General features: G+C 46.4%; 1 protein-coding gene across 1 annotated transcript in view; it reads right to left on the bottom strand.

Moving 5' to 3' along the window:
* The window catches only part of TMEM120B (transmembrane protein 120B), a 37,188-nt gene extending 24,182 nt beyond the window's left edge, over nt 1–13,006 (bottom strand). The window contains exon 1 of the mRNA XM_081113554.1: nt 12,823–13,006. Coding sequence (XP_080969680.1) covers nt 12,823–12,891 — 69 coding nt within the window. The 5' untranslated portion in view covers nt 12,892–13,006. The remainder of the gene's footprint in view (nt 1–12,822) is intronic.
* Nucleotides 13,007–15,704: the final 2,698 nt, after the last annotated feature.

The raw sequence follows: 15,704 nt of genomic DNA, 5'->3' as shown, positions 1-15,704 counted from the left end.
ATTTCTATATTTTATATAGACCCATTTCTATATATACACATAAATATATAGACATATATGTGAAAAACACACTTGCAAACACTAATTGTCCCTAATATTTATTCTCCTTTGCTGCGTTTTAGCAACAGGACCCCACAGACTTATGGCTACACATGTGGCCTACAGACTACATTTCTCAGCCTCCCTTGCAGCTAGAGGTAGCAGTCTGACTAAGAGTTAGCCAGTGGGAGGAGGACAGAAGTGATGTGTAGTAGTTCTGAATTACATTTTTATAAGGGACTGCTTGGCCTCCACTCTCCCTTTCCCTGGCTGGCATATGGCAGCTACGGGTCCCATTACATTGAAACCAGAGATGAAAGCTACATGATACAAATAGCAAAGCCCACTGTGCCTTCCCTCGCCAAACCAACAAGAATCCCACGTGACCTCATATGACGGAGCTTCCAACCTGTAATGGTTTAAAAACTTGATCGCCCATCCTTTAGCAATCCTTACATCGAGAGGTGGGGGTCTCTGTTCTCTCCCCTTAAATATACGTAGGCTTGTGGCTGGCTTGACCACATAGCTAGATAGAAAGATAGATGATAGATACATAGAGCAAAAGTGACACTCTATAATTTCTGAGAACATGTCGTAGAAAGACATATGCTTTGGCCTTACTTACGGAAACACTCACACTTAGAGCAAAAAGTTCAACTACCCTGAGGCTACCATGCTGTATGGAAACCCTAATCAGATGGAGAAGTCACAGGTAGACACTCAGATAAACAGTCCTCACTGGAATGACAAACCTTCTTGTCATTCCAGCTCAGGCACAGAGGCACAGAAACCTCCAGATGACTCCAGCCCCAGCCATGGGAGTTACTGCCAACTATTCAAGTCTTCCCAGCCATGGCCTCTTGGCATCACAGAGCACAGTCAAGTTATCCAGACTATGCCCTGTCTAAATTCCTGACCCACAGGATCCATGAGCAAAAAAGCAGTGATTGCTGTTTTATGCAGTGACAGGTAACTGGAATACCACTCACCCTGGACCACACCTCCCTCTGCACTGTTCTGAGAGAAAGAAAGACGATACCTCATTTCAGCCTTTTTTTATTTGGGGATCTCTCTCTGTTATAACAGCACAGCTTATACCCTAAAGCACATACTTTTTAAAACAAATATATATTTCTTTATTGATTTCAGAGAGGGAGAGAGAGATAGAAACATCCATGATGAGAGAGAATCAGTGACGGCTGCCTCTTGCACGCCCCATCACACTGGGGATTGAGCCCACAACCCAGGCATGTGCCCTTGGCCAGAATCGAACCTGGGACCCTTCAGTCCACAGGCCGATGCTCTATCCACTGAGCCAAACTGGCTAGGTCAAGCACATACTTTTGATTTTGAAAACTATATAACAGTATCAGAACATACATATGATTCCACAACTTTCTTTCCTTACTCAAAAATATGCCTTGAAAATCTACCCATGTAAGAATACATTTACTTCATTTTTCTTTAGTGCTGTGCAGTTTTTCATGCTGTGGACACGCTGCAGTTTAGTTAAGCCATTCCTCTATTACTGGATATTTAGGTTGTTTCCAGTCTCTGACTAGACCTAACAATGCACCCTTGCACTGCCTCCCTGGGCACACAGGCTAGTATCTCTCTGGGGAAGATTCTTTCTGGGGAAAAAAATGGAATTGCTGAGTCAGAGGGTACAGGCTTGTTTTCAGTTTTAACAGATCTTGGCAAACTGCCCACAGAGTGGCTGTACCACTTTACAGTCCCACCCACAGCATATGACAGTTGTCCACATCTCACCAACTCTCAATGCTATCAACATTTACTTTTTTAAAAATTAAATGTTTTTATTGATTTTAGAGAGACAGGAAGGGAGAGGGAGAGAGAGAAAAAACACTGATGAGAGAGAGAAACATCAATCAGCTTCCTCCTGCAGGCCCCGTACTGGGGATTGAGCCTGAAACCTGGGCATGTGCTGTGACGGGGAATTGAACCGATGACCTTTGGGTGCACTGGACATGGCTCAACCAAATATGCCACATCGGCCAGGACACAACAGCTGTCTCTTGATGCACTGTCCATGGGGGCTTCTGGGACGTGGGGGCAATACAATTCCTGCCTTCCCTTGGAGTCCCTAGCTACCCTCGCACATGATGGTATCTCCAACGGGCCCTTGATTGGACCTGTGCTTGGAGATGCTTTTTCCAGGGGCAGATGCACCACACTGAGGCAATCCAATCCTGACCTGTGGCCTCAAATGGAACTAGTTGCCAGATGGAGACCTTCTGTTGTGTTTGCCGACTGGGCAGCTAGTCCCCTTCTGGTTAATGTCCCCATAGTTTCTTTGGAGACCCATCCCTGAGTTTCTTTGGAAACTCAGTCCATGAGATCTGCCTAGGTTTGGGGTTGACCCTGCCCCGGGCTCCGGAGAATATAACGCAGGCCTCGCATGTCAGATCATCAGCCTCCCAATCCAGCTGGTTGATTCAGGGAGGGGCATTTAGAACCAGTGAAACTGAGTCATGGAGCTTTTATCAGAACTGCTGGAAAAAAGAGACTCATTTTTTACTAGTTTTGAAGGCAGTAGGATGTAAGCCCAAAGTTAATGGGGTTGTCTGGCTGAGAATGAACCCAAGAGAGAGGAAAACAGGATAGAAAGGTAGGTAGATAAAGGCTGAGTCCTGATGATTTTACTTGAGCCCCTGGATCGGACGGTACCTGAAGGCAGATCATCTTTGACTTTCCAATTATATAAATAAACATCTTCTATTTTGTTCTGTTTGGCTTTGCCAATTGGTTTGAGTGTCTTCATTTCAGAGGCAAGTGTGACAATCTAGATTAAGATGACAGAACCCAGCTTTCCTTCCGGGCAAAGTTAATCACACAAGGTAAGAGGAGAAGCCACAAATCTTGGACTCATTATTACCAAGCTCTTGCCCAGGACACTGTCATCTTAAAGATGCCAAAAGCAAGGACTTGGAGCCTGGCTGGATGAATCCTTCATTAAGCCAGTAACTAGTCACCCCAAAAATGCAGACCACTAAACAACCATATTGGGTAGTTTTCTACCAAACTAAGAACCTAAACTACTATTTTTTTTAACAACTTTATTGAGGTATAATTTATATACCATAAGATTCACTCATTTTAAGTGCACAATTCAGTGATTGTTATACATTTACCAAGTTGTGCAACCATTACCACATCCGGTTTTTATTTTTTATTGATTTCAGAGAGGAAGGGAGAAGGAGAGATAAAAAACATCAATGATGAGAGAGAATCATTGATCGGCTGCCTCCTGCACACCCGCAACCTGGGCATGTGCCCTGACTGGGAATCAAACTGTGACCTCCTGGTTCTTAGATCGATGCTCAACTGCTGAGCCATACCCACCAGACACCACATCCAGCTTTAGAACACTTCATCATCCAATAAGATATTAGGATCTATCAGCACTCACTCTCCACTCTCCCCTCCCACCAGTTTCTAGCAACCTCTAACCTGCCTTCTATCCCTATAGAGCTGTGTTTTCTGGATATTTCATATAAATGGAATCCTACATGTGGTTTTTGTGTCTGGCTTCTTTTAGTTAGCATAACTTTTTGAGGTCTATTTACATTGTAGCATGTGCTACTCAGCAATACAGATTTGGTATAGATTGACCACATTTTGTTTACCTAGTCACCAGTTCCTGGACATTGGGTTATTTCCACTTTTTTTTTTGCCTCTGATGAATAATGTCGCCATGAGTATTACGTACAAGTGTTTGTGTTGACATATCTTTTCATTTCTCTTGGGTAGATACCGAGGAATGGAATTGCTGGGTCACATGGTAAATGTATGTTTCACGTTTAAAGAACACGCCAAACTGCCACACCATTACTTACTCTTATTTCTAAACTTGGCAGCAGTGGATTGGAGCATGGGAGATACTCACCAAAAACGAGGAGTCAGTTCTCTGCACACGGCGCAGGGAACTCCAGCTTATTAACTGTGTGACTGACTCTCACATCAAGTCACTGCCCCTAAAAATAGCCCAGAGGGCTGGGGCACCAGAGCGGACCAGCAGCTGTGGAAGAAGGGACCGGTGCTGTAGCACAAAGCAGGTCCCAACCCCCCACACCACCACCACCACCACCACCATCAGCAGCAAGTGTCTAGTTCAAGACCAATCCAAGAAAAGAAACATGCTTGATAGAATATGTGCTGACAAAACGTTGGGGGGAAAAAGAGGTAAGTATAAAGCAAACATTGCCAGTGAGAATCAAATGCTAAGACACTTATTTCTCCAAGACAGAAAATACAACCACGGTACACTACTCAGTTCTGCTGTAAATGATATTTGCATGGTCATAATCACATCAGATGGCGGACACTGAGCCTAGAGAGATGTTCTCCTTTAAACGTCTTTTGGTACTGATGGATTACCTTCCAGTTTCCTGCTCGTTTTATGAAATATTTCAGGCACATAAAAAAGGACAGAAAAATCATAGGCTAGAAAATAAACACATTAACACTCATATTCTCACCCTCATTGTAAGAGATGATAGTGCACATAAGGTTGAAAGCCCTTGTGTATTCTCTGTGTGTGGGGGGGTGGGGGTGGGGGGGCGCGGTGTGGGTGTGCGCGTGCATTCTTTCTAGGTGGAATTCCCATCTCCTTTCCCCAAAGAGGTCAAACCCTATGCTGTTATTTCCGCCCCCCACGCTCACCCCAGATCACTTTAGTCTTTCTCTGTGCTGATGCTGACCCTTTCGGACTCTATTTCCTAGGCTCCCTTACTCTGCCTCCTACTTAGGTTTGGCCCATGGTGGGCCAGGACCGAAGACTGGAAGGCGGGAGGAGGAAGAGGTGGGGATGTTGTTCCTCCTGTCTCCTCCCTGCAGCCTTCAACGACTACTGCTCCAGCCCTGTAGCTCCCCTTCCCAGCAACAAGCTTTGGCCAACCTCTGGTGACTGACCCCGTCCGCTGTCCCTTTAGGCTCCAGTGGCCTCACACTTAAACTGTCACACCTCAGTACTACCCCTTCCTGAAACTCTTCACTGAGATCCTTTAGGGAGACACGTTTCTTGCCAGAGCCCTGCCTGAATCTCCACTACACGGCATCTGGCCCATCTCACTCCCTTGCAAGTGTTTGTATTTGTACTATAAAGATATGTATCAGGGCCCTGGCCAGGTAGCTCAGTAAGTTACAGCGTCATCCAGGTACACCAAGGTTGCAGGTTCAATCTCCAGTCAGGAAGCGACCAATGAATGCATAAAAAAGTGGGAAACAAATTGATGTGTGTCTGTCGCTCTCAAAACCAATTTTTAAAAAAGATATCTACCACCCTAGCCCCATGGTCAGCAAACTGCGGCTCGCAAGCCACATGCGGCTCTTTGGCCCCTTGCGTGTGGCTCTTCCTAAGCCTTAGGAGTACCCTAATTAAGTTAATAACAATGTACCTACCTATATAGTTTAAGTTTAAAAAAATTTGGCTCTCAAAAGAAATATCAATTGTTGTACTGTTGATATTTGGCTCTGTTGACTAATGAGTTTGCCGACCACTGAGCTGGCCAGTTTGGCTCAGTGGATAAAGCGTCGGCCTGCGGACTGAAGGGTCCTGGGTTCCATTCCAGTCAGGAGCACATGCCCGGATTGCGGGCTCGATCCCCAGTGTGGGGCGTACAGGAAGCAGCCAAGCAATGATTCTCTCTCATCATTGATATTTCTATCTCCCTCTCCCTTCCTCTGAAATCAATACAAATATATATATTTTTTAATTTAAAAAAGATATGTATCAGTAATACATAGTTCTACTTTATTATACATGTCATACTGTATACACCTCTCTGCAACTTTTCATTTCAGTGTTGCTTTTCTATTTAAAAGATATATCCATATTGATACATGTAGCTCTAAGTTTCTTCATTCTGCTCTTCATACCCCACTCCATGGCTCAGTGGAATTATCCATTTTTTAGTTGTTATAAACAAGTGGTTTGAAAATTCTTGGACAAATCTCCTATTTGAATTTTTAACTATGTGGATATATATTACTTATAAAAATGTATAATGGATTAAAAAAAAAAAAAAGACAGAGAAGCACTGCCCTGATTGGTTTGACTCAGTGGATAGAGCGTCGGCCTGCCAACTCAAGGGTCCCAGGTTTGATTACGGTCAAGGGCATGTACCTTGGTTGCGGGCACATCCCCAGTAGGGGGTGTGCAGGAGGCAGCTGATTGATGTTTCTTTCTCATCGATGTTTCTAACTCTCTATCTCTCTCCCTTCTTCTCTGTAAAAAATCAATAAAAACAATAAAAATGTATTTAAAAAAAAAAAGACAGAGAAGCACTAACATTAGCTCTGAGCTGAGATGCCCAGAGTGTCTTTCCTGCACATCTGATTACCCTCCTTTCATACCATGTACTGACGACACAAACAAGCGAGTTTCTGTTGGAGGACTCAGATCTGCCACCTCTCCTGTCCTCTGAGGCCCCAAGCTCTGCTCCAGTGGGAAGAAGAGGTTAATGACTCCAGGCCCCACACGGCTGTGAGACACTTGGAGATGCCTTCCTAACACAAGGCACTTGAAATGAGTCAACATTTAATGCAAGAATTGCCAGCAATGGAATCTCGTGGCATTGTCAGGGTGGGCTCTGGCCTAGGAGCATCAGGAGTTGATGGGCAACCTAGTAAATTTCAACAGAGCCATGGTCACCACCAAAATGTGGTGCCTGAGAGCTGTGTCCTTCTCTGGTGGTAAGTTTTCAAAGATGACATTTATATAGTGTTCTTTCCAAGATATCAATGTCAGATAAAGATTTCTGGATGCTGAGTATACCTAAGACTCATCACCATGGAAACACTACCAAGGTTGGCAAGTTGACTTCACCTCAACTGTATCAACTTTATATGGGGAAAGATGCTGAGTCATGTGCAAGGATTGATTAGTAATGTCTGTTATGTGAGCAGTAACTGAAGGTGTCAGCATGCATATCAGGCACTTGGAAGGCAGGATAACATAAATAACTAAATGATTAGCCGAAACCGGTTTGGCTCAGTGGATAGAGCGTCGGCCTGCGGACTGAAAGGTCCCAGGTTCGATTCCGGTCAAGGGCATGTGCCTGGGTTGCGGGCACATCCCCGGTGGGGGATGTGCAGGAGGCGGCTGGTCGATGTTTCTCTCTCATTGATGTTTCTGACTCTCTATCTCTCTCCCTTCCTCTCTGTAAAAAATCAATAAAATATATTTAAAAAAAAAAAAAAGAACTAAATGATTACATTATATAGTTAGACTGACTTCACATCCAGGAGTCTGCCTCTTGTTAGCTGAGTTATGTAATCTCTTTGTACCTCAGTTTACTCAGCTGTGAAAGGACTAGAAGATGAGGTCTATTTAACAGGCTACCTGCTGGTTTTTAAAAATCAGCTTTATTGAGGTATAACTTACATATCAATTTGCCAGTTTTCAGATGTACAATTTAATGAATTTTGGCAAATATATACAATTGGGTAACCACCACCACCATCAGCACATAAAACAAAGCTTCTGTTCAGGCTGCTATTGCTCAGTGGTCAGAGCACTGGCCCGCAAACCAAAGGGTCTCGGGTTAAATTCCCGATCAAGGACATGTATCAGGGTTGCAGGTTCAATCTCCAGCCCCAGTCGAGGCATATGCAGAAGGCAACAATCGATGTGTCTCTCTCACTTTCTCTCTCTCCCCCGCTTCTTCCCACTCTCTCTAAAAAAAAAACAAAAAAACAACAACAATGGAAAATTATCCTCGGGCGAGGATTAAAAAACAAACAAAACAAAGGTTCCTAAATTTTTCTGGCTTACCACACCCTTAGCATCTAAGTAAACTTTTCACAGAGTCCTCGGGCCAAATAACTAAAAAGTATTTAGGTCCTAATAACCTAGTAGCCTTTTGGAGGCGGGGAAAAAACTTTGAAATTGGCAAAAAATATTTATTTTCATTCCGAAAACAAACAAACAAAACAAAGTTATTTACTAATGAGAATGTGTGTGCCTGTTGGCTCCCCACAAATTCTCAAACCTTGGCATCAAATTAGACAGGGCTGCCATCATTTCCTGTTCCATGTTGATTCTCACATAGCACTTGATTTTAATCAGAGACCACAGCAAATCCAACTTTACAAAGATATGACATCATCGAAAAGGATGTAGCATGACCTAATGTACAACTGTGAACTGCCCCAAGCTAGCAGCGTCAGTGGTGTGGGACAGATGTCATCGTGTTTCCCTTGAAAATTCAATCAGACCATAGAACCCCTGTGACTTTTCTGCAGTTTCATGGGGAAGCCTTGACACGGTTTGGGAATCACAAGTACAGGCTGTTTCTATTAGCCCCCAACGATGCCTATCTAGCAACCCTTGTCTGTTTGTTTTCACTACCAGCATTTTTATTTTCCTTCATGAAACCACCCCTGCCCTATTCTTATTTCATGTGGTTTAAAGTAGCACTGATTCCAGTTTGAGCTCCAGGGGTAGACATGTAACCAAGGCACTGCCAATCAGTGCCCCAGTGACTGGTAAGGGATAATCACATGACTCAAGTCCAGCCAGTGAGAATCAGCCCTGGGACTCTTACTGGAATTACTGGGAAAAAGATGCACTTTTTTCCCCCCGGTTTGCTAAGTAGATGGTATATGTCAGCCTGGAGCCGCCAGTGGTCATCTTTACTATAACAAGGGAGATGCAAATCGCCTAAGAATAAAGGTGACAAAGAGGAGACAGAGAGACACACTCACAGAGACATCATTGGAGCCCCTGGATCCAGCCTTACCTGAAGCCGTTTGTCACTGGACTTTCCAATGCATAACCAATAAACCCCTTTTTTTTGGCTTAAACCAGCAGAATTGTGTTTCTGTCACTTGCAACTAAGAGTTCTGACTAAATGCTATTCTTTTAAAGAACCACACAAATGAAATGAGACCTCACAAGTTCAAAAGTTTTCTTCTAGAGCCAAGCGTCTCAAGAAGGGTTCAGAGTCCACTATGTTAGGAACCCAGAAAATATCTGACCCACAGAACGCAGACTCTGGTATTCAACAACTTGGGTTTGAATCCTGGCTCCAGCATTTACAAGCCATGAAACTTTGTATAACTTATTGACCTCTGTAAATTGGTGATAATGGGATCTATTTCTTAGGGTTTTAATACTATCTTCCTGCTTGCAGCCTGCCTTACCCTGATGTCTATTCCATACACAGCAGCTAGAGGTATGCCCATTTCATTGGTAGTAAGAGCTAAAATATCTTTTAAAAATATTTTTATTGATTTCAGAGAGGAAGGGAGAGGGAGAGAGAGAGAGAGAAACATCAATGATGAGAGAGAATCATTGATCAGCTGCCTCCTGCACACCTCCCACCAGGGATCGAGCCGGCAACCCAGGCACATGCCCTTGACCGGAATTGAACCCAGGATCCTTCATTCCGCAGGCTGATGCTCTATCCACTGAGCCAAACTGGCTAGGGCAAAAGCCAAAATCTTTACAATGGTCTACCTACTATGAGGTCAAGTTTAGGGAAAGCCCACTCCAGCTATCTCCTTCCTTGGTGGGAGGGGCAAGGCCAGGTTTCCAGTGATGTAAGGCAAGTCAGGAAAGGCTCATTAAACCACCTGCCACCCTGTCTGTACGTGACCTTCTGTGGTCACACCACCGGCCACAGAGCCACGCTCAATTTACCAGCAAGGCTGAAATCCCAAACAGCTAAAAACGGAATAACCACGGAGACCTGACCTTGCCCCAGAGTCCAGTGAGGCCCCACAACCAAAAGAAATCAGATCTTTTCCTCTGGAAATTCCCAGAGATTATGACTTTTGCGGGGAGGGAGGAATTCTAAAGACCTTTCAAATCCTCTAGTGCAGCGGTTCTCAACCTGTGGGTCGCGACCCCTTTGGCGGTCGAATGACCCTTTCACAGGGGTCGCCTAAGACCATCCTGCATATCAGATATTTACATTACAATTCATAACAGTAGCAACGAAAATAATTTTATGGTTGGGTCACAACATGAAGAACTGTATTTAAAGGGCCAGAAGGTTGAGAACCACTGCTAGGGCCTGAGTTAGGTTACCTCTTTCCTCCCTTCGAGTGTAAAAGGGAAGGAGAGGTAAAACCTAGGGATACTCTACAGTGCCCCAAGAAAGGAAATCAGAGAGATACAAGCATGAAATCCATGAATCCCAGGTGCTGAGGTAGATTAGGAAAATTAAGATAGACCGAGATTTTCTGGTGAAAAAAAAAAGAAAAACCTTCCTATTGTGAACCTTTCTAGTTCCCATCTGTCCACCTGCCACCTTGCTGTAACCCCCTTGTTCCCCAATAAATGCCTCATCTGAAAGTCTGTCCAATACATACACAATGACAAGGTACACCCTACTGATTCTATATGTATTTCCAGAGACTTTCATCCCCGGAGTTCAGAGCTCTCACACTGAATATGACAGACAGGGGCCTCCCAACACAAGGACATCCATGTGAAGTAAACATTTACAGGACTGAGCTCTAGCCCCAACGTGGTCACTAAATAGCTGTGTGACCCCGGTTACATTAGCGTGCCCAAGCTTCAGTCTCCTGATCTATGAACTGAAGACACAGTGTTTTTCACCTTCACCCCACCCCCACCCCACCCCCAGGGGACTCTGTGGCCTTCCATCCATCACTGGCCTCTGATCCAGAAGCTGCCACCAGAGCCTGAGGCCAGCAGGGGTGAAAGCAGCCACACAACCTGTCACCCAAATGCCTCAGTGTGCATTTGGGCTGGGGCAAGGGCTAAGGCAAGGGTTATGCCCTCCTGACAGGTAGGGAATTGATGCTCCCTCTTCCCCAAGTCCACTCCATGCCCTACTGCTGAAGAACTAAGCAGGGACGTCACAGTTCCCACCAGGTGAGCCCTTCTACCAGCCCTGCTAGGCACCCGGGGATGAAATCCAGAATTAATGCCCCATCCCCCCTGTCCCTCACCCATCTGAGCCCCAGAGACACCAAATAAGAACACAACAACAAATCAAACTGTCTCCTTTGCAACCTCTGCCTGCCAAGACCTGCTGTCTAATTGCTGTTAATTGCATTAATCGCATAGCTCTGAAGTGTGAGGACTCCTCCTTCTCCTAGAATAGTGACGGCGAACCTTTTTGAGCTCGGCGTGTCAGCATTTTGAAAAACCCTAACTTAACTCTGGTGCCGTGTCACATAGAGAAATTTTTTGATATTTGCAACCATAGTAAAACAAAGACTTATATTTTTGATATTTATTCTATATATTTAAATGCCACTTAACAAAGAAAAATCAACCAAAAAAATGAGTTCCCGTGTCACCTCTGACACGCCTGTCATAGGTTCGCCATCACTGTCCTAGGACCTAACCTAAGGCAGGACAAGGGGAAGGAATGATGAACAACAAAAGCTCCACACCGCACACCTCTTCTCCCACTGCGGACCCCAACACCCCCTCCGTGGACACGACATGAGAGCACAGTAGGACACAGCATGAAGAAGCGGCTGGGTTTCCTCAATGGCAGTGGAGCCACCAGGGTCCCCAGGGAGCTGGGTGGGACCCAAGCTCCAGACCTGAAGGCGAGGGCACCAACCCACACACGCCGGACAAGCCCAGAAGGGGATACCGCTTTGGCTCTAGGTACCTTACCCTCTGCTCATGCCTCAAACTGTCCCGTCTCTCCAGCACCCCTCTCTCTATTCATCCGGACCTGCTGCCTCAGGTCTAGGAGGACTCCTTACAAATACCCTTGGCAATCCCTTCTCCCCTCCTCTGGACACTGTAAGAGGCCAGCCAACTGCAGACAAACCTATGTGCTCGGGGTGGGGGGAGGGGGGGGAATGTCATTGCTCAGGCTGAGGACGAGGAGTTGGAGAGATGCGTGATCGGACTTCAGGCAAGCAGAGCCTAACTCTGAGAAAACAAACACAACAGGGTAGCTGCAGAGGGGGCACCCCATCTCCAGAAATGGTCCAGGAGTCCCCTTGGCCAACCCCACGGTTTCTCGGGGCGTCTCTAGTCACCAGGGTAGGTAGCTGAGGCCTCTGAGAACTCAGGAACAAACCCCCCTGCCCGGACCTCCAGGCCACAAAGCCATTCTCTCGAGGGGCCTCCCTTGCCTCCACCCCCAGCCCACCCGTCCTCAGGCTCCGGGCCAGAAGGGTGAGGGCAGGAAGCAGCCCTCACCCTCCCGAGGGAGGCAACCCAGCTGTCAGAACTGACAGATGCCATCCGCCACGCCAAAGTCAGCCTGCAGCAGCGCCCCGAAGGCGGAGAACGGGGAACCCTAGTCCCGAAGCAGAGCCGATGGATTCAAGGTGAACGTCTCCCAAGCACATCTTCCCAACAGAGCCGCAGCGGCGGGCTGCTCCCCAGGACAGACGGGCAGTTGAGCTGCCACAAGCCGAAGGGCGGGGTTAGGGGAGACCCCTGAGGAGGTGGGGGCAGGGCTGTTCCCTCCGAGTCCCAGCACAGACCTGTCCCCGCAGGCCTCCCCCACATGGACACGCCTGGAACTTCCCCTCAGAGGCCACAGACCAACTTTCTGCAGCGAAGGAGGTGCTCAGCGCCAAGAGCCGGTGCGAGGGCGGGGGGAATGGGGGCTTCGAGCGGGCGCCCCAAGTGGGTGAAGAACTGAAGTGCTGGGAGATGGAGGGGGCTGGTCCACGCGGACCACCAGCCTCCAGGGCCTGGCCAGGGACACCCCTGGGCCCTGATGGTGCCCACCGCCCGGGCTGGGGGCGCAGGAAGGGGAAGGTACTGCAGCTCAGGTAGCCGAGTCGAGGGACCAGGTGGCCCGGCCTTACCTGCAGTTCCTGAAATTCTCCCTCCAGCTCGTGCCACTCGCGCTCGCAACGCTCCCGCTGGCCGGACATGGTGCAGCGGCGCGAGGCGGCGGCGGCGGCTCCCGCAGCGTGGCGCGGCGGGCCCCGAGCACCCCACGGCCGTGCGCTCGCCGGCCGTCTTCAGAGCCACCAGCTGTTCCTGCGCAGCCGGAGCCACGCGCGCACCTGACGTCACAGCCCCCGCCCCGGCGCCCGCTCCACCCCCTCGCCGGGAGGCAGGCTCCGCGCATGCGCAAGCACCTCCCCCGGGCTCCGCCTCCGCGGGCCGCGCGCGGGTCCGGGGACGTCAGGAGCTTTTCGGGTTCTAGCCTGGTCTGCCTCTGGCCCCTGGGGAATGGGTTTGCGCCTCCAGGATCTCTCTTCTAGTTGGGGCTGGGGAACTTGTTCGCAGGCTGCATTTGCAGACCTTATTTTATTTAGATGAACCAGGTTGTGTTTATTTGGGGTGCCTGGGGGTCGAGAGGGAGAGAGGCGATTTAGGGACCGCGAAAGCTCGCCATCCCTTAGCATTACCTGGTCTGAGCCAAAGCCAACAGCCTGGAATGCTAGAACTGACATTGCCTATCCATCAAGGTCGCCAAGCAGGGCGGGGAAACACAGAGAAGGCCCTGTCATCTCACATTGTCATCATGTACTGCAACGAATAACATCCTAGATTCCTGCCCTCTGAGACTCTGGGTGACTATCTTGACAGCTGTTTCTGTCGCTCAAATAACACCACCGCCTCAAAGCTAACTGAATGCAAATCCTCCTCCCCCTCAAGATCTGTCCCTGCCTAGCTTTCCAGTCACATCTCTTATCTCACCCCCATCTCCAGCCACTGTTTTTCCTCTTCCTGCTTTTGCATTACTGGATGCCAAGAGCCAATCTCTAAAAAGAGCACCTTTCCAAGGAAAAGTGAAAATTCCAGGGTCTTAGGCTCTGGCCAGGTAGCTCAGTTGGTTAGAGCATCATCCAGATACACAAAGAATGTGGGTTCATCCTGGGTCAGGACACATACAAGAATCAAATAATAAATGCATAAATAAGCGGAACAACAAAAAAAGAAAATTCCAGGTGCATTTCCTTCATCTGCTTCCCACAGATGCCCTTGCTCAAAATAGTCCCGAAGATTGTAACAAGCAATTTGTGCAAAGACGTTTATAGCAGCACTTTCCAATGAGCCACACACTGAAAATATCCCAAGTGCCCCACAACAGGGAGATGGTTAAGAAGCTACATCCTGTCCATTTCGTGTAATACTATATGGCTGTTTAAATGATCATTATGGGAACTAAATGCATGCCTGTAAACAGGTATATGAAATCATGGTAAGTAAAAAATCAGAACCCCAAATAATCAGTATGTATACTGGTTAAAGTTATACGATCACTGGTGTACCCTGAAAAAGATTGGGCGAATTTAGTATAACAGAAAAAGTAAATCATGTCAATTGATGGAATTTTTATTTCCTGAAATGTTGTGCAGGTGTTTGAAAGAAATTTTAAACACCTGTTTTGCTGTTCGTGGGTGCAGAATGTAATGGAAACAGCAAGCATTATCTATTAAATTTCATTTGCTTACTGTTTACGCTTCAGGTATCAAGATGTCCTTTATGTCCTTATGCAGTTATTTGCTTACTGGACCTATCTGGGGCTAGATGGGGCTGTGTGATTTATTTGGCCCAGTCAGACAGACCTGAGCTCAAATCTCAGTTCTACCATCTGCCGAGTACAGGATCCTGAGAACCTAATTCACCTTCTCTGTAAATTGGGAGTCGCTCTGGTGGGATTGTTGTGAGGATTAAATGCAATGAATGATGTAAAGTGGCAAAACATAAGCACCAGAAAGCACTGACTTTATATGTTTGGGTGTTTTTTTAAAAAATATATTTATTTAGGGATAGTTTCAGATTTACAAAAAAAAAAACAAAACAAAACCCTGCCTAGATAGTATAGAAACTACCCAGCTACTCTTCACTCAGTTTCCCCTAATGTTGACTGTGTCCATAATTTCTTCAAAACGAAGAAATTAACATAGGTGTATTCCTAGCAACTAAGCTCCAGACTTTACTCAGATTTTATTCTGCTCTTCATCAAACTTTCCACTTATTTATATTAGCAAGAACTCATATTTTTCTATTTTAGTCAGTGAGTTATAATCCATTATTACATTTATTTATTTTGATGCTCAAGCGGTCATAGACTTAGTCACTGAGATCCACTTCAAGCTGGATTCTGTGTCCTTTTGATAGGTCGCCATCATTTTTAAAAAATATATTTTTATTGATTTTAGAGAGGAACGGAGAGGGAGAGAGAGATATAAACATCAATGATGAGAGAGAATCATTGCTTGGCTGCCTCCTGCATGCCCCACACTAGGGATCGAGCTCACAACCGGGCATGTGCCCTAACAGGGAATCTAACTGTGACCTCCTAGTTCAGAGGTCCACGCTCAACCACTGAGCCACACCAGCCAGGCCCCTATCATTTTTTAAAGGCCCTCACATTTTTGACACCAAGCACATCTTACACCTTCCCTGCTCCAACTCTGGAATCAGCCATTTCTTTGTCATTCTTGGTTCCTTTTAGCAAAGACTGGTATTTAGAAACCAAGTTCTGGGTACTAGATGTGTGTTTTCACAACCATGGATGCCACCACTCTTGGTTCTCTTGGGGGACAGATCTAGAGACTATGCTTATGGATATATGTACATAAATATTTGTGCACGTTTACACCTTTATTTATATCTATAAATATTTAAAACCATGATGTCACACCAATATGCAATTCCAATCCACAGATTTCATTCTAGTTTCCTCCCTTCCCCATATTCACAATTCACTTCTTCAACAGTGAGAAAC

This window comes from Myotis nattereri, assembly GCF_964212035.1.
Source record: "Myotis nattereri genome assembly, chromosome: 19".
Lineage (NCBI taxonomy): Eukaryota > Metazoa > Chordata > Mammalia > Chiroptera > Vespertilionidae > Myotis > Myotis nattereri.
The sequence above is the reverse complement of the archived record's forward strand: the minus strand, read 5'-3'. Positions and strand labels throughout refer to the sequence as shown.